A 22,500-nucleotide genomic window follows, 5' to 3' on the forward strand; every position below is an offset into this window, starting at 1 on the left:
ACAGCCCACCACAGGGTCAACAGAGTGAAGGGACAGCCCACCACAGGGTCAACAGAGTGAAGGGACAGCCTACCACAGGGTCAACAGAGTGAAGGAATGGCCTACCAAGGGGTCAACAGGGTGAAGGGATGGCCTACCAAGAAAGTTGACAGAGTGAAGGAAGAGCCAGCACATCAAGGAAGCAGACAAAGCAAAGGCACAGCATACAAATAGGAAAATGCATTTGCAAAACCCACAGGGAACAGAATGTGTCTTCACTGAGGAGCAGATGTGGTCACACTGAAAAACCCTCTCTACTCAGAGAACAGAGCAGCTCCTTCCTAGAGCTCTGTCCATAGTCTTACACCCCTCAAAATCCCTGCTCTCACTGGGAAGTCGGAGCTGGCTGGTCATCCTCCCTCCCTTTCTGACCAGGTGTTGTGAGGGCTTTTGTTGGCTCTTTTTCAAATCCCTATCCATGAAAATAAGTAATGGAGCTCAGCGGATTTCCTGTGCCAGGAAGGGTGACGATGACAAACAGCCAATGGGTTCTTTCTCTCTTCCTTTTGTTTACAGACAACAGAAATGAACCAAACCACCTAACTGGTTTGGTTTTGTATTTTTAAACTTTCTTTCAAAATTCAACTTTCATTGCCATTCTTGGCTGGGTAGCATAATGAAATCACTTTGTCCTTTATAGCAAACTTGGGGAAATTGCTTTAAGTATGCAAATGAAGTGGGCAGCGGACATCAAGCAGACTGCTCTAATCCTTCACATTGTCAAGAATAACATTGCAGTTCACATCAAGTACCATCCAGCTCATAGTCACCTCGTCAATCTCTCCGGGTACGAGACCAGATAGAGAAACACTGAAAACTACATCCGACAAACATGGCATAGTCTTGAATCAGCTAAGAAACAGAATTAACCACAAGCAGAATCCAAGTTCCAGCCCATTCGGGATGCTAGAAAAACCGGGACTCTGAAAAGCATGTCTGGAAAATGCTTGCTGTGTCTCCTTTCTGCCCGGATCCCAACCAACAAAAGGGGCAGTTAGGACTCCGGTACAGCAAAGAGGCCTATCACTGCCTCATCCTCCACGGCTGCACTTCCACTCCAGCCAACCCCCGCTGTGACACTTCAGGGAAATCCTAGGTAGCCGGGAGAGATGGAGAAACGGAATTCCAGCAATCCTCTAGAACTCAAAGGCAGCTCTTTGCAGCTCTGTTTCAGTTCATAACGTAAACAGACAGCCCAAGAAATGGGAAAGGGGAGACAATGCATCCAGCTAAGCGAGAACTGAGCTGGTCGCAGACTCTTAGAAGCCGGAGCTTGAGATAGGAGAAGATGGTCAGCTGGCACAGTCATGTCACAGGTGTGTGGGGTGCCACTGGCTAGTAAGGATCTGAGGATACAACATGGGTGCACCTCAGCCTTTGTCATCTGCAGACCCGAGTCTTACATGGGAGGCAAACATCCAGGCTGCCATGTACAAGACACACCATGGCTGGGGCTCTGTGGGAGACTTTATCTCACTTATTCGCACATTTTTGGTGTGTGTGTGTGTGTGTGTGTGTGTGTGTGTGTGTGTGTGTGTGTGCACATTACCAGGGACTGACTCATAGCCTTACACATACTAAGCAAGCACTCTAACACTAAGCTATACCTCCAGCCCTTCCCTTCCCTCATTTTTATTTTGAGACAGGATCCTGCTATATTTCCGAAGCTGACCTTAACTTACTATGTAGCCTAAACAGGCCTTAGACTTTCAATCCTCCTGCCTCAGCCTCCTGCATAATTGAGGTTACAGGTATGTACCAGCTGTTTTCATATTTTAACATCTGTGGAATCAAGAATACCCCTCAGGACAGCAGCCTGTGATCCTTTTTGGTGGCATATAAAACAATTAAGATTAGGGATCAGTGTATTCTTATGTCACTGCTCCTAACATGCTCCCCAGCATCTGGAAGCAGCTGGCCTGGCAGAATGATGGAATGATCTTTTAAAGACCCGGTTACAGTGACAATGGGGTGGCAATAGCCTGGAGGGCTGCAGGGTTCTTCAGAAGGCAGTATATGCTTTGAATCAGCATCCGATATGTAGTAGCTTCTCCCACAGCCAAGATCCATGGGTCCAGGAATCAAGGAGTGAAGACGGGAATGATTCTACATTCTGTCACCCCTGGTAACCCACTAGAAAAAACGTTTGCGTTCTGTTCCATAACCTTAAGTTCTACTGGTCTAGAAGTTTTGGTTCTAGCGTGGGGAGCATTCCTTCAAGAAGATACAACAAACATTTCTTTGGACAGGAAGCTCAGGCTTTCCCCTGCCACTCTGCCCTTCGGATGCCCTTAAGCCAACAGGCTAAGGAAGGAGTAAGTGTTAGGAGGGGTGACTGATCCAGATTCCCAGGGGAAATTAGACCGCCTCTCCCCAGTGGAGGTGAGAAGGATTGTCTGGAGCGCAGGAGATCCTTCAGGACATCTCTTGGTGCTACCATGACCTGTGATTAAAGCCAATGGGAAACTACAATAGCCTGATCCAGGCAGGATGACAAAGGGCACAGACCCTTCAGGAATGAAGGTATGAGTCACTCCTCCAGGAAAAGAGCCAAGACCTGCTAAAGTGTTTGCTGAGGGTGTAGAGAATACAGAACAGGCAATAAAGAAAGGCAGTTATAAATACCAACTAAGGTCACATGACCATCTGCAGAAAAGAGGATTATAATTGACAAGTGTTTCTATCACATTTTGTTAAGAATGTCTTTGGGCAGAGGTTTGTGATTTTTTTTCCTCTATTTCTTTATCATGTAATGCAATATCAACTTAGAGAATATCAGTGATTATCATATTTAAGTTGGGAGATACTAAAAGAATGTCCCTTAAAGGGGTATCTAAAATTCATAATGCATTGGTGGTTTGTATGTGGGAAGTTCTATCATTTTAGGCATAATTATGACCTGGTTACTGTTTTCATCTAGAAATTAAGCATGATATAAGGAAATGTGATTACGTGTCAAGCTGACAAGGGTGGACTTGTGATGGCTATTCTTGGTTGTCAACTTGACTACATCTGGAATTAACTAAACCCCAAGTGGCTACATACACCTGTGAGGGAGTTTTCTTAATTAAATCTTTAGAAATGGGAAGACCCACCTTGACTGGATCTTTTGAGGTGGGTAGAACGAACTTTAATCTGGGCCACAGCTTCTGTTGGCAGCCTACATAAAGGACATGAAAAAAGGAAGCTTTTGTTCTCTGCCTGCTGACCCTTGCTTTTGCTAGCAAGTTTATTCTTTCTGTGGGATTCTACGTACACTGAAAACCAGCTGAGACATCCAACCTCATAGACTGAACAACTACTGGATTCTTGGACTTTGCATTAGTAGACAGTCAATGTTGAACTAGCTAGACCATACGTCCATAAGCAACTCTAATAAATTAATCCCACAGATGACAGATAGACAGAAAGGCAGTAGACAGCAGATAAGATAGGTAGACAGACAGACTGAGTCTATCAGCTCTTTTCCTCTAGACAACCCTGACTAATTCAGGGGTCTCGCTAAATTCTCAGTACGCTCCCATGACCATTATCCCTAATACTCCTCACTTAACAATGAGGAACCTGAAGTTAAAGAAGCTACGTAACCTGGACAGTTTCATGCAGGACCCAAGGAGGCCAGCACAGACTCCCTGAGCCTTGGTGGCACTTGAGAGCAAGTATGATCCCACGGCATAACACGTGAGCTCCCCAGTTGGGCAAAGTGGTAGCAACTCATGCCACTGAAGGAGGAGAGGGTTTCCCCAGGGTCACAGACAGACAGGCTGGGAAAGGACAGCAGGAATTCACATGGGGGTGGGGTTCCCGGCAAACACAAAGGAGGAGCAGAGTGTGGAACAGTAGGGGTGTGTGTCTAACTACAAATGGTTCATTATGGCTGGGCTGGGCTGGCCGTGGCTGAGGAGCCAGCCCCATGAACTGTGAGTGGATGGGCAGGCTGGGTGGCCACAAAGCCATGGCTAAGCTGCCAATCTAGAGTTTGAAGCAAAAGAGAGCAGTGCTCAGACAGACATTTAGAAAGAGCACCTGGGCACAGGCCAGGACAGGGCTGGGGACCAGCAGGCACAAGAACAAAAGAGGAGAAGTGGTGGCCCAAGGTGTCAGGAGAGAGCGAATAACAGCAAATGATCACTGCCATTTTCTGGGGCTGTACCACATGCCAGGCACTCTCTCAAATGCTTTAGAAATGCCCAGTGCCCAAAACAACCCAAGAAGAAAGAGAAAGAGACGCCAGGGCAGTTCTGTGATGTGGACGAAGAAGAAGGCATTATTCCTGTTTCTTAGTTTGACCCTTAGAGGACAAGAAGGCAGAAGATTGGAGAGCAAAGATGAGACCAGGTGGAGCTGATGCCCTGAGATGTGGTTATAAGAATGGCACAAGACAGCAGAAGGCTTTCTACCCGGGAAAGACCCCAAAGATTAGACTCCCACCAGAGGTCACAGTCCACTGGGGAATATTATTTTCAGGTGTGTGACTTTTGTTTATGTTGTATTTGTTTAACTCTGTGAAGTTGTGTTACTGTGCCTGTCTAAAACACCTGATGATTCTAATAAAGAGATGAATGGCCAATAGCAAGGCAGGAACAAGGATAGGCGGAGTTAAAAGACAGAGTATAAATAGAAGGAGTACCCAGAGAAAGGACAGAGGAGCAATGAGAGAAGGAGTGGTGCGGGAGAATTGTCTGTAATCTGTCAGTCATGTTTTAAATAAACGCTGATTGGCCAAGCAGAAAATATAGGCGGGGAAACCAGACAGGAAGTAGAAATGATGTAATGAGAACAGGAGAATTCTGGGAATGAGGAAGATGATTCCTCCCACTCCTGCCCAGACCACTGAAGCAGCAGGATGTGATCTGCCTTGCTGAAAAAAGGTACTGAGCCACATGACTAACATAGATCATAAAAATGGGTTAATCAAGATGTAAAAGTTAGCCAGTGAGAGGCTAGAGCTAATGTGCCAATCAGCTTTATAACTTACAGAGATCTTTGTGTGATTTTTCTCTGGGACTAAACAGCTAGGGGTATGGGCAGGACAGAAACCCAAACAAACAAGCCGCCCCCTCCATGTTACACAATGGCGCCCAACGTGAGGCAGATCACATCCTACTGCTTAGGTGGTCTGGGCAGGAGTGAGAGGAATCAGCTTCCTCATTCCCAGAATTCTCCTGTTCTCATTACATCATTTCTACTTCCTGTCTGGTTTCCCGCCTATATTTTCTGCCAGGCCAATTAGTGTTTATTTAAAACATGATTGACAGATTACAGACAATTCTCCCGCGCCAAGCCACCCAGCAAGCCATGAAGTAAGAAGTAAAGAAAGGCATACAGAAATAGATAAAGATAAAAGCCTAGAGGCAAAAGGTAATCGGGATAATATAAATTAAGAAAAGCTGACTAGCAACAAGCCAAGCTAAAAATGGGCATTCATAAAAAATAAATAATAAGCCTCCATGTGTGTGGTTTATTTAGGAGCTGGGTGGTAGGCTCCAAAAGAGTCTAAAAAGCCAAACGTCACACAACAATGCTCCACAATTATTCTTCCCCTCTGTTGTTTCTTCCTAGCATGCATCTTTATTCCCCAAAAATTATCTTAATTTTTACCTTACTTTTACCTTAATCCTTAATATTTTTTTTTTGGAGGATGTGTGCATGTGTTTACATGTTTATGTGACTGGAGGATGCCAAAATTAAAGACCACAAAAACCAGAGGCTAGCTTGAAAACAATCCCTTGGACCACTTGAAATTTTATAAAAAGAAAAACGGAGAAACCTAAGAAACAAACAACATCATGTTTCTGCACAGTACTATCAATCAATCACCATGCCCTTCCTGCAGTTTACCAAGGAGAAGCGAAATCCTTGAACCACCTAAGCCTGTAAGGGAGTAACTCAATCACAATAATTCCATAGAACTGACTGTCATTCTGTGTTTAAAGAGCTAAGTAGCTTGAAAAAGGAACATGTGATTTAAACCTGTTTCTTCACATCTTAAGACCGTGATGTCTCAGAGAGCTGTAAGGCGAGTAGCGCTGTGTATTCTATAGTCTAGAAGTTTATAATCTTTGGCATTGTAAAAGGAAGCTGTTCTCGGCATATGCATAGGAGACAGATTACAGAGAACTCAGTAAGGCCCAGGGCCAGTTCCAGCTTGGACTTTCATTATTTCCTTCCTAAGGCAGGAACCTCTCAAGTTCAGCTAAGCCTTGGGCCAATTTCAAGGTCAGGAAAAGAAAAGCCTTCACAACTCCTTAAACAACTGCTGGGTTTATCGTGGGAATTAGATGCTCACTCTAATAACCTTTCACCTAAATGCCAGGCAGGTTTCTAGGTCATTAAATAGTTCCTGTTATCCTTTGCCTTTCCTTCCATAAGCACTCAAATACGGAGTGTGAAATAAACTAGCAATAATTTTAAAAATCAGTTTTTTCCTACACATATTTATGTTAAAACTATATTTTTGGTATACTAACTTACAGTTGGAATTTTCTTTGGGCTACCAATGAGCTCCCCAAAAAGACAGAAATTTATTATTAAGAATACTTGTCCTTAGCTTAGGCTTGTCTCACTAGCTCTTTTAACTCCATTTAACCAGTTTCGATTCATCTACATTTTGCTTTGGGGCTTTTTACCTTCCTTTCATTCTGAAGGTCCTACTCTAAGTCTGGCTTGCTGGTGGCTGCCTGCCTGGCTGGCCCAGGGCATCTCTTTTTCTTTCTTTCTCCATCCTAAATTCCTCCTCCTCCTTACTCTTCCTGCCTGGAAGTCCCTCCTTATACCTTCTCCCTTGCTATTGGCCTTCCAGCTTTTTATTAGAACAATCGGGTGCCTTAGGCAGGCAAGATAAAACAGCAATACATCTTTATACAATTAAACAATGCAACACATCTTTACATAGTTAAACATTCAGCCAACACTAACTTTAATGTGCTACTTTAAAGTCTGTATGTATTGTAATATAATAATTGAGGCAAAGCACTTCAAAAATTCTGGACAGTTTTAAACAAAGTAGGGAGTCCAGAACTGGAGGATCACTGCTAGTCAAGCATTTAGTTAAAGGTTAAACCTTTTTAGAAGACGCCTAGATGCTATATGTCCCCAAGAATTTGAGCAACAACAACAAAAATGTCACAGTACAGTATCTCAATGGTATCGAATATTTTTCAAAATATGTATCTGGAAGTTTATGCTGACTGGTAAGCAAATAAAAATCTTTTTGTTTAAATAAAAATAAATCTTTAAAAGACTCCAGTAAACAAATTAACAACTCTGAGGACCATGGATGACTTTCAGAGCCCTGCACGGGGTAAGCATGTAATGTTAGAATCCAGCCGCCATGATATCTGCAGCATCAACCCCTCTCAGATGCTGACAGCACCACTGAAATACACCTGGGAATCTCTAGCTCAGGAACTCCTGGGTGCAGGGTGTCTCAAGTGGGGAAGTAAGTTTACAACCAAAGGAGTATAGCTGGCCACACCTCCAGCTTTCCACCCCTGGCCCAGCTCCTGTCTGGGTATCAGAGAGTCTGGCTGCAGGCTTGAGCTGTACCACATGGGCTCTGCCATCCTCTCTTCAGAGTGCCTGACACGCTCTTTTTCTCTGGCGTTCCTCAGAGCCTCTCAAGCTGTGGTTGACCTGTGTGTCTGCTCATGGCATTAATAATTCTTCTAGTAAACTCCATACCTTGAGCATGCTGCGTTGGTGTTCCCCTTGAGAGCCACCTCTAAGACCGCTCACACAGGCTGTTCCTTGTCCTGTGACCTGGTTCAAGCAACTCCACCCGAGTAGGCCTCTGGCTCCTCCTCTGTCTATCACAGCACCATCTCAACAGGTAAATTTAAAAACAACAAAGCCCTCCACAGAGAACCTGAGCTCAAGTTCAAAGTCACAGTCCAGAGGCTCTGCCTGTTCAGTCCAACCCCTGCGGGGACTAGAGAAACTGCACCTGTCAGGTACAGACAAGACACACCACACCACAGAGGGCTTGCGTGTTCTAGCAGCCTCGACCCCCCCCACTCCCCCCAAACTTACCTAAAACTCAAGTTACTATTGCTGTGATGAAACCCCATGACCAAAAGCAAGAGAGGAAAGGGTTTATTTAGCTAACACTTCCATATTGCTGTTCATCATCAAAGGAAGTCAGGACAGGAACTCAAGCAGGGCAGAAACCCGGAGGCAGGAGCTGACGCAGAGGCCATGGAGGGGTGCTGCTTGCTGGCTTGCTCCCCATGCCTTGCTCCGTCTGCTTTCTTACAGCACTCAGGACCACCAGTCCAGGGATGGCCCCACCCACAATGGGCTGGGCCCTCGCCCATCAATCACTAATTAAGAGAGCACTCTACAGGCTTAACCACAGCTGTCTTACGGAGGTCCTTTCTCAGTTGAGGCTACCTCCTCAATGACTGTGGCTTGTGTGAAGCTGACATAAAACACCAGTTTAAGCAAACTGTACAGCATCAAATGACAGGATTTATTGTCATCATTCGTAACGATGCTTACATGAACTCTTTTTTTTTTCTTTCTGTGATGTTCAGACAAGGATTAGAATCATGGGGCAAAAATACTATTCGTCTTTGGATATACCCAAGGATGAATCCTGTCCCTCGCTGACAAGTAATATTTTCATTTTAGTTACTAGAACTCCCTCATTTTTAAGTAATATATGATTATTATTTTCAAGACCAGACAGGTATCTTGGTGGAATGGGTAGGCCACACCCACATGAGGGCTGTCGCTAGTGGGCACCAGTGCCTGGGTGGGTGCAAGACCTGACGTACAGCAACTGCGCAACATGACCTATGACGAGGGGAGAATTATAGACCAACTGGAAAAGCGCCTGGAGTCCCTAACTAAACCAACCTCAATTTCCTAACTGAAGTGCATTTAGACAGCACTGAAGAGCCCCCAAAGAGCCTGCACTTCTGCAGAACAGCAAAAGGCTTCTGAATCCGGTCCACAGGGAGCGGGGAGGAAAACAGAAGAGAGGTCCACTTCCCTTCCCACCACATGTTATTGTCTCTCACAGGAGCCCAGGATTACCCTCAGAGAAGTTAATGTTTTCCCCACAGAGTTACTGCTGAGCCACTAACCACTGCTAATTAGCTTCATGAGGACACATTTTCAAATGGCTTGAGGCTTCTGCCTACCAGATGGCAGCTCCAAGATCACCACTCACGAGAGCACAGCTACTGGAATTCAGATAGCACTCTTTATCTAGGAACCCACGCTCGTGAGTCTCGATGGCAATGGCAGATGGCACATCAGAGAGCACCCTAGGACTGCCCGCCCTTGTGATACGGGCCCTATCAGCTAAAACTGCCTCTCCCTCAGTGCCGCCCCTCCTTGCCATCACCTGGAATACACTGTTCTACGGGAAAGCCAAGAGAGAGAGGTTAAGCAAGCAGCTGGGCGGAGAACACTTCACCTCATGGCAAGCTCCTGACCCCACCAGCAAGACACCTGCAGCCACTAGCAAGAGGGACCATGATCTCCTAGACGCCTCATAGGCACACACTGGGGACCAGTACTCAACCCAACCCAGACAAATGCACATCCAAAACCAAGAGCTACAAAAGTCCACTCCGGAGAACAGAATGGAACAGATCATTTCCCTTTAATGAGCTTTCTCATCTAAATGCTTCGGCATGAGAAAACTGCAAAACTCTCCCATGAAAGAGTTCGTACCCTGGGGAAAACCGAAGCGAACAGCAGCTCGCTCGCGGTGGTGAAAATGACAGCAGAATACTCAGGGGAGGCTCTGCTGTGACCCCAGCGGATAGAGAAAGACACAGCGAGACTCTGTCATGGTGGGTGGCCTGGGAAAGCTTGCCATCTACAGTTTAAATGCTTCCTCTGGGTGCTCGCATCCTTTATTCCAACTGCCGTGCTCTCTTGGCTTCTGGAAACTCTAAGGCACACAGTGAAGGCTGGTGTGGTACTTTGAATGTAACTGTGCCCCCATCAGCTCCTAGGGGTGGCACGATTAGGAGATGTGGCTTTGTTGGAGTGGGTAAGGCCTTTTAGAGGAAGTGTGTCACTGTCGGGACTGGTTATGAGGTTTACTATGCTCAGGATACCGCTCAGTGTGTCAGTTGACTTCCTGTTGCCTGCAAAATGTAGGACTCTCAGCTCCTTCTCCAGCACCACGTCTCTTTGCCTGCTGCCACTCTCCCCGCCATGATGATAATGGACTGAACCTCTGAAACTGTAAGTGAACCCCCTCAATTAAATGTTTTCCTTATGAGTTGCTGTGGTCATGGCAACCCAAACGGAAACAGATGGTCCACACTGATGGGCATCTCAGTCTCATGATAGGACATTTAAATTCTGTTAAGGTTTGAATCCAAAATGTCCCCCATGGGTCCACATTTTTAACACTTATTCATTCCCTAGGTGTTGGCATTGTTTGGGCGGCTATGGAATCTTTAGGGGGTAGAGCCTGCCTACTGGAAGGAGGTCACAAGGAGGTCTCTGAGGTCACAGCCCTGCTTTTGGACTCAGTCCCCCAGCATCCTGCCAGCTTGGATGTGAATCCTCTCTGCCATATGCTCCCACTTCTATGACATTCCTCATCATGGTGATCTGAAACCCTCCGAATCTGTGAGCCAAGACTCAATCCTCCCTTAAGATGCTTCTGGAAGATATTGGGGTCAGAGTAATACAACCGTAGAGACCACAAACATCTTATGACTACTGAAGGTATCCCGCACAGTGCAGAGACATTAGGTATTTGTGATTTCACTGTAAATGCTCATATTTTTCACATTTTAATCTCCACGCCACTGATTTTGTTGGCAATAACCTGCCAATTTACAAGGAAAATATTTTAGCTTAATTCCTCAAGACCAACATGTAGTGATATTTCATTTGTATTTTAAAAGATTGCCTGAAGATCAGAAAGTAAAACAGCTGCACTGATTAGCCTTACAGACCAGGCAATGGTGACACACACCTTTAATCCCAGTAGCCACACTAGTTGCCATAGAAACCGGGTGTAGTGGTGCATGCCTTTAATCTCAGCCCTAGAGAGGATTATAAAACGGAAGGAGACAGCCCTCAGACTCAGTCGCATTCTGAGATTCCTGGAGGCAGGATCGCCATTTCGGACTGAGGTCGAGGTAAGAACCAGTGGCTGGCTGTTTTACTTTTCTGACCTTCAGGTTGAACCCCAATCTCTCTCTCTCTCTCTGAGTTTTTATTAATCATGCTTCCCCAACACCCTTTCCACATTCCCATTTTGGTCTACATTTCTGCAGTTTATATTAAAATAACGGCCATTCTCTTCTATTGTGTTGCAAAATTTTAAGACTGTCTTTCCGGAACTCAAAATTCCCCCACAGAATATTTTTTAAAAGTAATACAAGGACACTCTGGTTCCCACACCATCCACAAAAGCTGATTCAGCACATCAGAAAAGCACATGAGGATACGTGGGACCTACCCACGCTGTGCCTAGTCTGTAAGGAAAAAAACCTTCCTGAGCCCACAGGGGCGTGGGCAGTCCTGATCTCTTCCTTCCCACTTCCACGACCCAGGTGAAGAGTCCCCGACACCCCTCTCCTTGCCCCCAGCCCTTCTCTTCCAGGAAAGAGAAAGAAAAGGGCAGCCCAGCAACAGTTGCTCCAGGCAAGCAATCAAGGAGGCAGCTCTGCTCTGGGGAGGGAGGGCAGCAGAGGACAGGCAGAAGCTATTGGCAAGTGTCCTATAGGGCAGGGCTGACCTGTAGCCTGATGACTCTGTTGGAGGCAAAGGCTACGGCTGGACTCAAGTCTAGTAGGCTGCACAAACAGGATTTGCTATCAACAGAGGTCCACCATGTACTCATTCATTCATTCATGCATTTATTCATCCAGTGAACACTTAACTGAGAACACACCATCCCAGGTGCTATACCACGACTTATGGCAAGATTTTCCTTATTAGATGATTTGGCCGAATCTAGCACCTTCCTGCGTTTCTAAGGAGTTTTACTGGCATTCCGCCACACTCCCATTGCTTCTGCAGAACAGAGTGTATGTCGGTTGTGACAAAAGCTACGTGACCTGCAAACCCTAACGTTCACTATCTGGTCCACTATAAAGACAGTTCGCCAAACCCTGCCTTGGAAAATGCTGGATGAATCCAGCACAGTTCTCTCCATATTAATTAGGAGAATTAAAAGCCTAATACATAGTGCTCTAAAATGTTAGCTTAGAGGAGACCTCACAGAGACCAAGAGCCCACACCAATGCACCTTTGGCCTCAAGGTCACAGAAGAAAGATCGCTGAGTATGAACTAGGAAGCAGTTCTCGTCAGACACACCAAGTCTACTGGCACCCAAACTTGGACTGTCCAACCTCCAGAATTTCAAGAAGTACGTTTCGGCTATTTTCTCAATTGCCAGTTTATGGCATTTTATTATGGCAGCCCAGACCAACTGTTTCTAAATACTCTTCTTCTTGGTGCCTGTCACCTAATCCCTCTTCCATCTCTAAACTCATCTTAGTGGCGTCACCTACCCCTTCCCCCACAATTTCAAAGCCTACATGAAAATATCAACTAGAAAAAACTCGGGTCCTTTGCCAAAGCAATTGTTTGTTTGCTTGTTTGTCTGTTTTGTTTTTGAGACAGAGCCTCTCCATGTAGCCTTGGCTGTCCTGAAACTCACAACATAGATCAGATAAGGCTCTAATTTACAGAGATCTGCCTGCCTCTGCCTCCTGAGCGCTGGCACGCCTAGCTAGAACAAGTACTGATGGTTTCTGGTCTCTCTCTCCAGACCATAGATTGAGGGCTAATGATAAACCATCTAGATCAAGATCTGAGTGACACAGCACATATGAGCACTTTCAAAGGAGGAGCTACAGGAATCAAGTTTATAGCACACCGAAACCCTTTAACTAACACACAGTAATGCTACATAAAGTGGATCATATAATGAAGACGGTTAAGCACCCAGAGAAGAATGAATCTTACATCATTAAAGATTTGAAGTCTAGCTCTTCAAATGAATAAACACATCATGTAAAACTACACTGAAAAGAAGGAATGCATGTTAACAAGAAAGCAAGAAAAGGTAAGGCCGTGTATGGTGTGTGTGTGTGTAAACTGAAATAGATGCAAACTAAAAAGAAGACCAAAGCACACAATTTTCCCTAGTTGCTATCACCTGCTATTTGTTTCTAACCCCAGTGGTTCAGAAGGCCCAGCCTCCTCCTGACTCCATCAGCAGTGTCAGAACCTAGCACTGAGTTCTAGTCCCCATGTGAGCACGTGGACAGCTCACTTCCTCCCTGAGAGTGCTGGAGAGGGCAGCACTACCTGCCCTGCACCTCTGCATCATCACCACAGCAGCGCTACCCAGAACCGTATATGAGGGTCGAAATGCTCTCTCCCTGCACCGGCCAAAATCACCACCGTACGCGCCAGACACACAGACTCCCGAGCACCTGAAACACAGCTTTTACGGCTGAAGCACAGCATTTTATTACTACGATTGCTTTTTGAGAATTCCATGTATGAGAGCTGAGTCAGCATCACTTCCACTCTCTGCTCTCGCTCTCCAACTACGGCCCATCCCTCTCAAACTTAGGACCTCTTCTCTATGACCACCATTGTACACACATGCATACACAGGCACACACACACACCCGACTAAGTCCACTGAGTGCTGCTCACATGTACATGTGCTTAGGGGTGACCTCTTGAGAGTGGATTCAGGCTTATTGCTTTGTCATTAGTATTTGGGTGTTTTGTTGTTTCTGGTTTATTACTTTTATTTTTTTATGACAGCCTTATGTAGTCCAAGATGACCTCAAATTGAGAAACACCCTGCCTCAGCCTAAGTGCTGGGATTAAAGATGTATGCCACAGTGGGTTTTTAAAAAACCCACATTAAAAAAAAAACCCACATTTTAAATACTAATGAATTAAAAATAACAGAGTTAGAGCCAGGTGTGGTGGTACATCCTTTTAACCCCAGCACTCAGGAGGCAGAGGCAGGTGGGTCTCCAAGTTTGAGGCCAGCCTGGTCTAAAAAGCAAGCTCTAGGACAGCCAGGGCTACATAGAGAAGCTGTCTGGAAAAAACCAATGAATTAAATAAGCAATAAACAAAAAAGAAGCTTGAAGAGCCACATTCATCCAGCAGCTGCCGTCCTGTACAGGGCAGGTCTACAGCGTTCAGAGACTGACTTCACAGACTTCTGCCTTTCAGGAAAGACCAGATTTTATTTGCAAAGCTATGACCTGACTATCATTCCAACACAAGAGCCTGTCACTCTTGCTTTCGGTTATGGCAGCAGCCAAGTCCTCTGTGCACACCAATTTCATCTGCTTCTCCTTCTACTATCCGGGTCAGAAACGCACTGTGTTTCATCAGCTGTGAAATACAACCCTGGACCTGTCATCTGTGCAAGGCTTTGGAAATGGGGCTAGAAGGGCTGGAGAGGTGGCTCTTGTAGAGCATCTGGGTCAGTTCCCAGCATCCACATGGCTAGAACTTGAGTTCTACATGATCCAACGCCTTCTTCTGGACCCTGCAGACACTGCCCACATGTGGTACACACTCAGACAAGTAGGCACTTGGACATACACATAAAATTTAATCTTTACATTTTTAAAATAGGGTCGTAATGATTCAAAGGTTGCTTCACCCAAAACACTCTTAAAATATTCTTTTTACTCTTAGAGAAATTAAAACAAAACATCTACTTTTAAGTGTTAGTTCACAGAAGGAAAAGAAAAGCCAGCATTGGCTGTGTGTAAGGGAATGAAAACCACATCTGTGAAGGTCAGTCTTGTCAATTTGATTGAACTGAGGAACACTTAGGAGACTCACAGAGCAGGCTTCTAGGTATGCCTGTCAGGACACTTCCAAAAACTGGCGTGCAGGACAGCAAACCAGAGGGACCTGCCCTAAATGAGGGCAGCACCATACAACAGGCCTGCCAGCTTGTCAACAGAAAACTGTGGAGGAAGCCAGCTGCGCAGACATGAGCTTAAGTCTTCCTGAGTGAGGGGTCTGTCGCTCCTGCTGTGACCTGCAGACATCACACTCCAGCATGTCACTGTGGATGTATACCAGGAAGCCACTGGGTTTTTAGCCTCAGGCTGGAGCCACATCACTGGTCACTTTGGTAATGCTGCTCCCAAATGTACCTTACCCCTGCCTACCCTCAACTCCTGCTGTGTATCTCACAGTTGCTTAAGTCACATCCACTGATTTCCGGGGTCTGGTTACCTCTCGGAATAGTCCCTATTTCAGGGTCCCTACCTTTGAGAAACTGTTTCCACTTCTGTGTGCGAGCCAGGAACAGGGACTTGTTTCCTTGTCTCTTCCCAGAATTCCCATGAACCACTTGGTCCTAAACGGCCTTCTACATTTGCATGCATCCTCTCTAGTTCTATTCTCTACTGCTAATTGCCTAGAGACTACACTAGTAGCTGATAAGGTTAAGTGTTTATCTTGGAAACACTGATTTTTGTCACAAATCAGGGTTCTCCTGGTGTCTAATGGGTAGGAGCTAGGGGTGCTGCTAAACACCCCACAGTGTTACATGTCCCCGGAGAACTCTGGAGCTGATGTGCACATACCAGAGAGGGATGCGCGGCATCCCCACTTCAGGAGCACTGTAGTGTAATAAATATGACCACTATCTTTGATCAGACTCTATTCTAGGGAAAGGTGTTTTTCTGTGTGAACGCAGTCAATACTCACTGATGCATGCTCTCCACTCCTGCTATGATCATGATGCAGTAGGAAATCCCACTCTGGACGAGAAAGTGTAAGGCATACCTAGAAAAAGGGAGAATGTGTTAGAAGCAGCCACAACCATCCAATGCAAAGACTACAGGTGGGAAAGTACTTAATGTAACCTAGAAGGTTGTCTGTCTCTGTCTCTGTCTCTCTCACACACACAAATAACTAAATCTTCCCAAGTCCAAATGACATTCTGCAAATACCCAGGATTGGGAGCCCCAAGCCTCAGGTCAAAGGAGCTGGATAAATAAAACCAACCTTTACAAGCCCAGCTCAAGGCCCCAGCACTCCACATATCCTAGCAACAGGAAAGCAGCATGGGGCCATGTGGACTGAGGATGGCCACCGCCCTCATAAGACAAGGAACAATAATTTTAAAAGGAGTAATAAACATGGATTACAGGAAAGTCCTGGCAGAAAGCCTGCTTTTTCCAACACCAGCTTCTACTTCTGTTTACCTTTGTAACAGGGTAATTCACAAAACCCCCCAAATCTATTTTCAAAGCACAGGGGTCAGTCAAATGAACTTCCTTCTAAAAATCCAGTAATTTGGTATGATGTGTTTGTGGTTGGCATGGCAGTCCTTTCTAAAATTCCAATATAGAAATCACCATTTAATGACAAAAGTAATTCATCTATTTGGGTCACAAATTTCAGGCAAAATATGATTTGGACCTCTGGGACTAAACTCAGCCCAAACCATCCGAGATCAGACATCACACATGCACATGTGCACAGACACACTCTTGCATTCTTCCAACTTCTCTTTTGGATGGCATGATATATAGAAAACTTCTGCAGTTCTCATGTACAAATTATTAAGATATTAACATACAATTAAAATTCCTTTTTATCTTCACAACAGACTGTCAGATAATATGAATGCGGGAAAACTGCTTACACATTTTTCTACAGACATCTTACATATAAGAAGCCAGCCCCAAGACAGGTCCGAAGAAGACAGGCACTTTACCCGCTATACAGACTAGGCCAGACTACATCTCTAAACACACACACACACACACACACACACACACACACACACACACACGTATACACACACCACATACACACATCCAGAAAGCAATGACCTGGAATGTTGGCTATAATCAGAGGGCTTTGAGGAGACAGGAAAACATACACAAATATAAATGAAAATAGAACGAAGCTTAAAAGTAATTAATTGAATCTCATCCACCTATTTATTGTCAACAGTTCACTAACAGACCTTTAGGTACGTTGTTGGGGACTGCTAGGTACTTTTAAGAACTGTTAATACTCAAAAGTATCTTCAACAGGGTGGAAGAGCATGTCTGATTGAGGGTTACTGAGGAGAGTGTTTCCTTTTCTAGGGAATCTCCTTGGGGCATCAAGACTTGGAAGCCTATAGTGGTTTGGCAGACTTCAGGCTCCCACTCCCGGCAGCATGCTTAGCTACCTTTTGGCTGCAGGGTGACACTTAGGCAGGTACTTGCCATGCTCGTCTCTGCTGCTGTGGTAAATGGAGGTAGAGCACTGACCAGCTCTGGATTCATCTTTTGTGAATTCCACAACTGGCAGCAGCTCCCTACTCTAGCACTCCAGTGACAATCCTTATCCTGCCCCTCACTGTCTCACACATCATCATTAGTACACGCACATAGGATTAGTGCCATGCCCACGGGAAGCACACTCTGGCCACTTCAGGTTTTCAGGATTATGAACTAACACATGGAAAGTCCATGAGTGTTGTAGAATAGTATTTTGAAGATGTGTTATATTTGTGTATGCTGTGGAATGTTTGTTTAATGATGCAAAGATGTGCAGCATTCTTTTATGTTGCATTTGCTTAACTCTGTGGAGCCGTGTGACTTTGCCTGCCTAAAACAACTGATTGGTCTAATAAAAAAGCCCCCCAAAAGAGCAAAGAGGAAAAAAAAAAACAACTATGCAGAAGTAAAAAGCTAATTCAATACCACATGAAAAGGGATAACAGAGATTGGATGAACAGAGAAATGCCGCTCCTGAGCAACCAGATAATGGGAGTACAGTCTGAGCATCCCTCACCCACAGATCCACTCAAAAACTTCCTACTCTGGAGCACCCCAGAATGCAAGCTTATTCATCCAGGTCTTCAGACAGTAAAGTCGACGTAAATATTCCAAAATCAGACACTTGTAATCCCAGGAATTTCAGACGAGGGGCACTCACCCTGGAACAGACTGAGTCTGAGACCAGCCATGCTCATGCTAACAAGCACCAGCTCATGCTCCTCTGTGGTGCTCCAGGCCGCAGTAAGCACTCTCTGGTTCCATTTTACAGACAGGTAAAGCTAAGATTACATTAAGATGGCCAAAGTCAGCAGCTGCGAGTCACAGAGCACTGAGACTCAGTCTGGGTCTGTCCAGCTTCAACCATCTAAGCATTCATCACCCTACACTCTGCTGGACAATTTGTGTTCCATTTGTTTGTTGTGTGTGTACTGTGTACGCCCGTGTTCCTTTGGAAGTCAGAGGACAATAGGCAGGACTCAGTTCTGCCCCTTTGTCACGTGGGTTCTAGGGATCAAACTCAGGTGACCTGGCTTGGCAGCAAGCACCTTTGCCCACTAAGCCAGCTCACTGGCCAATCAATACTATATAGTCTTAGCAAAGCTATTACAATGAATACAAGAGGCTTGTAGGCACTAAGAAAAATGGAGGGGGGACTAAGCAGAAGTAGGTGAAGTGAACAATTATGTTAATTATATTTACAGAGCCAATATGTCCTCCAAAAGGGAAGTTGTAAAAATCAGTGAGAGGGTTGCCTCTGAGCAAAAGAAAAAGAAAAAAACACTAACAAAGCAAAGTTAAAGAATAAACCAGAATACTTACCATTAACTAATTCTAACTAATAAAAAGTTAACTTACTCTCTCCCTCTTACCAAAAGAAGAGGAGAAGGAGGAAGAACCCAGTGAAGTAAATAAATCTCTTGCTACCATATGTAACTTGAAACTCAGGACAATGTAACCTTGAGCTCAAGTTTGGTAACTAGGACGCTGTGTTAGAAGGTATCCATGAAGATTTAACATGGTGAAACACCTCAGTGAAGAGACTCATGCACTGTGCCCCCGCACCCACCCTCCCCTGCCCGCTGCACTCCCCTGCCTTTCCACAGAGCACACAGTGAAGTGAGCCCTCATGAACACAGGCTGCACACACATATGGGATACTTAGCTGCTGAGGAGAGAATGCACACACTGAGAGACACATTCAGTGTGCTCCAGGAATGGGGGCAGAGAAAATAAGGAGCGTGGAGTGTTAGTAACTGTTGAAGCTGGGGAATCAGGGAACTACAGTCCATCCATGTAGTCCATGTTGTGAAAGCTCTATGATGTTTAAAAACATACACTGCTCCTACAAGTCAAAATAGAAACCTCAGGAAACTTCAATGATATACATACTTAATGCCATCCAAACAGTGAAAAGCTCCATATATACTTGGATCTTAAGATATCGAGGCAAAAATCCCAACACCATGTACAGTACCGAGGACTATCAGAGAGCCAAAGGCAATATGGTAGAGATGAAACAAATGATGCTCACTTGATTGATCTGTGGTAAGTAAGCATGGGTAAATTATACTTAGCTGGCTTTTCATGAGGTCCTAGGAAACACTTGCAACTGTTGGAGGCAAAGGGCAGATGGAGAAACACCAGGCAGTGCAGCCCTGGTAAGGACAAAGCCTGAACACCTGGAGAAAAGCGCACTGTTAGCCTAAGAGTGCACCGGCTCTCCAGCCCGCCGTGGAAGGCTCACATCTGCGGGTCAAGTCGGTACACATCCAGCTCTCTCAGCCTCCTCAGCTCAGACAGGTGCAAGCAGAAGAGCAAGCCAGACTCCTTGTCTGTGAATGGCGAGCACTTCCGAGTGCTCACCCAGGAGGGAAACCTGTGAGTCATCAGAAGCCCTTCTACCCAGAGTCTCCGCGGCCTTGCCAAGAGTGACTGAGCACCTTCCAGCCGTGCCTTCCTCATTCAGACATGCACGAGGTGCCAAGAAGCAGCACAAGCCGTTCTCAGATTGTAGCTCTCAGGCTAGCCAAGTGAGGAAGACTGGGGCTAGCTAACACAAACATGCACATGAACGCTCACACACACCATGCACACACACACCACACACCACACACATGCACAGGAATGCACACCACACATGCACACACACCATGCACGCACACACCACACACACCACATGCACCACACACAAACACACACATCCACACAAACACACACCACATGCACACAAACATACGCTGCACACACAGACACCATGCACACGAACACATACCACACACACACCATGCACACACATACACCACGCAACCCCCTCACACACCACACACACACACACACACACACACACACACACACACACACACACACACATTTGAAGAATCCAGACGAAAAACTTCTCTCTTAATTTTTCCTCCACTGAGAACAAACAAAAGCCTCTTTGTTGCTACCAGTAGGAGAGTCAATCAAGTGGGCTTTCCCAGGCTCGTCAGAGTCAACAACACAGAGAAAATCCAAAGGAACAAATAACACAACATTTTCCTGCTTGTTTCAGCATAAAATATTTTCAAGATGGGCGAACAGAACTACTTAACAGACTGTCTTTCTAAGTCCCCCTTGGTCCCTGTTCATAAATCGTAAACAATAAATCTTCCCTAAGACAAAGTGAGAGATTCCCATTCCCAACCCACTGTTTCTAAAGATTTTGAAAGCTTTGTAAGTCAATTTCAGAACAAAAGCCATGTGTTTCTCTACACACTCAATTCTCAAACAGACCTACAGCGTTCACTTACACATGATCAAAATACTTACCATCCAAAGCAAAAAAATGCAAGATAAAGGCCCAAAAGGGTTGCAACTACGTGTCTGATAAAAGAGCTAGTTTTGCTTGAATGGAGATAAGTTCGAAACCAAACGGCTGCTAACAAGGCAAAGAGTTGGCACACTACAAAGTTGACCTGTAAAGAAAAATTAAAATCTGTGTTAGCAACAGACTGGAATCCTTCAATGTTACACTTAACAGAACACCACAGTCCATATAAAAACTAAGTTCTTTCCGTTTATAAAAACCAAAAACCAACCAATGGGGCATTTCCCAGGGAGGAGCTTCAAGTTTAAGCGATGGGTCAATATCCATTCCCTGCATCGCCCCTGACAGGAGACAGGTGTGTGTGTGCAGGACACCTTGAAGGAAAGCGACAACAGTGGAGGCACAGGGATGGAAAGCACAGGGCACTCTGTGGGTTTATGCTCAGGGCAGGGTCAATCTCCCCTGAGTCCCCAGTGGCAAGAAGGCTTAGGGCTACAGATTCAGTGGTGTGGGGACACAGGACTATCCCTGGAGTGGAACAGAATGGCGCTGCTGTGGTATGAACATCACTGCTGTGGCTTAGCTAGATCGTAAAGGTAAAAGATAGCAGGTAAGACACAGAACCCTGGATGTGTGTTGGGCGGGGAGCACACACCTTTCCCAAGTCTAGCAGGGCTACCCTTGAACTCCCCACCATGCTCAGAGCCACGTTCCTGACAGGCGGAGGCAAGCTCCAGGCGCTCGCTCTCTGCCCACAGGCCTGAGGAAAGGACGTCTTGTGGAATGTGAAGGCTTAAGGAAAGAAGTTGCTGTTTCCCTCTGGAGACTCTTCCCCTGAAGTGTGCAGGGTGATACTTCTAAAGGCCTGTATCTAAAGCACCCCTTTCCTGCAGGACAGACAAGCAGGCTCTTGCCTTGTGTCGTGATGAATGCCAGCGGTGCTGGTGTCCTGAGACCACTGCTCTCTGGAGCACATTCAGTGCCAAACCAATGTCTCTCTGGCGGGTTCTAGCACTTGCTCCTCCTACAGTTTTAACTGTGTTTTTGAGAATTAGGCAAAAGTAAAGACAATTGGAAAATGACTACTCTTGACACTAATTACTAACATCTATCTACGTGATTCTCAGACTTTTAAAAACCTTCAAGTCCTTCCATCCTTTCTCTCAAATGTATCTTAATTAAACAAACAAAAAATATAGAGCATTTGCAATAGAGAAAAAAAAAACACAAGTGAGCTGGAAAGGAAATCTCGACCCTCTCCCAGGGTAACTAGACTCTGACAGGAAAAGCATGCACACACAGGAACACTGGCAGACGTTAGAGAGCCTTGTAGAAGCTGTTTCGAGAACAAGCTTCAAGGCAAATGTCAAAACGAGGTGACAAGGGGACTGGCAGGGAGGGACAGTAGTTCCCGGTGCCAGCAGAGTGCCACCACCCCGAGGAGCTTGCTTTCTCCCAATGCTCACCCTCTGTCACACATTTTTATATAACATGAAGTTATGACCGCAATACAAGTAATCTATAAAACTTTACAGACTTAATAATCGCCTACTCTTTCACATCAAGGACATTGAGACCAGTCCTCACTCTACACAACCACAATTTCTGGCACACAAACTCTACTTTAAAAAAAATGTCCAATACGGATTCCCATAACCCAAGGATGAGAGCCCCACGCTGGACAAGGTCATCCTGAGGAACAAGCAATGTAAGAGGCAATGGGTGTGTGGGGAGATAAGGGAGCGAGCTCAGCAAGGGCACTCTGGATGTGTGCATCTAATAACAGGTTCCAAGACCCGTGAAAGGGATCACAACACAAACGCAGGTTAAGAACCACTGGTCTAGAGCCTTGAGACAAATGTGAGTCTGAGAGCTGTGGACAC

General features: G+C 45.5%; 1 protein-coding gene across 2 annotated transcripts in view; it reads right to left on the reverse strand.

Annotated features, from left to right (window-relative positions):
• Mboat2 (membrane bound O-acyltransferase domain containing 2) overlaps nucleotides 1-22,500 on the reverse strand; it is a 124,810-nt gene that overhangs the window by 67,075 nt on the left and 35,235 nt on the right. For both annotated transcript variants that reach the window (XM_005366492.2, XM_005366493.2), the window contains exons 2-3: nucleotides 20,620-20,765; nucleotides 15,737-15,814 (exon numbers count right to left, since the gene is read on the reverse strand). In XM_005366492.2, coding sequence (XP_005366549.1) covers nucleotides 15,737-15,814; nucleotides 20,620-20,765 — 224 coding nt within the window. The remainder of the gene's footprint in view (nucleotides 1-15,736; nucleotides 15,815-20,619; nucleotides 20,766-22,500) is intronic.

The sequence above is a fragment of the Microtus ochrogaster genome, unplaced genomic scaffold (genome assembly GCF_000317375.1).
Source record: "Microtus ochrogaster isolate Prairie Vole_2 unplaced genomic scaffold, MicOch1.0 UNK10, whole genome shotgun sequence".
Classification (NCBI taxonomy): Eukaryota; Metazoa; Chordata; class Mammalia; order Rodentia; family Cricetidae; genus Microtus; species Microtus ochrogaster.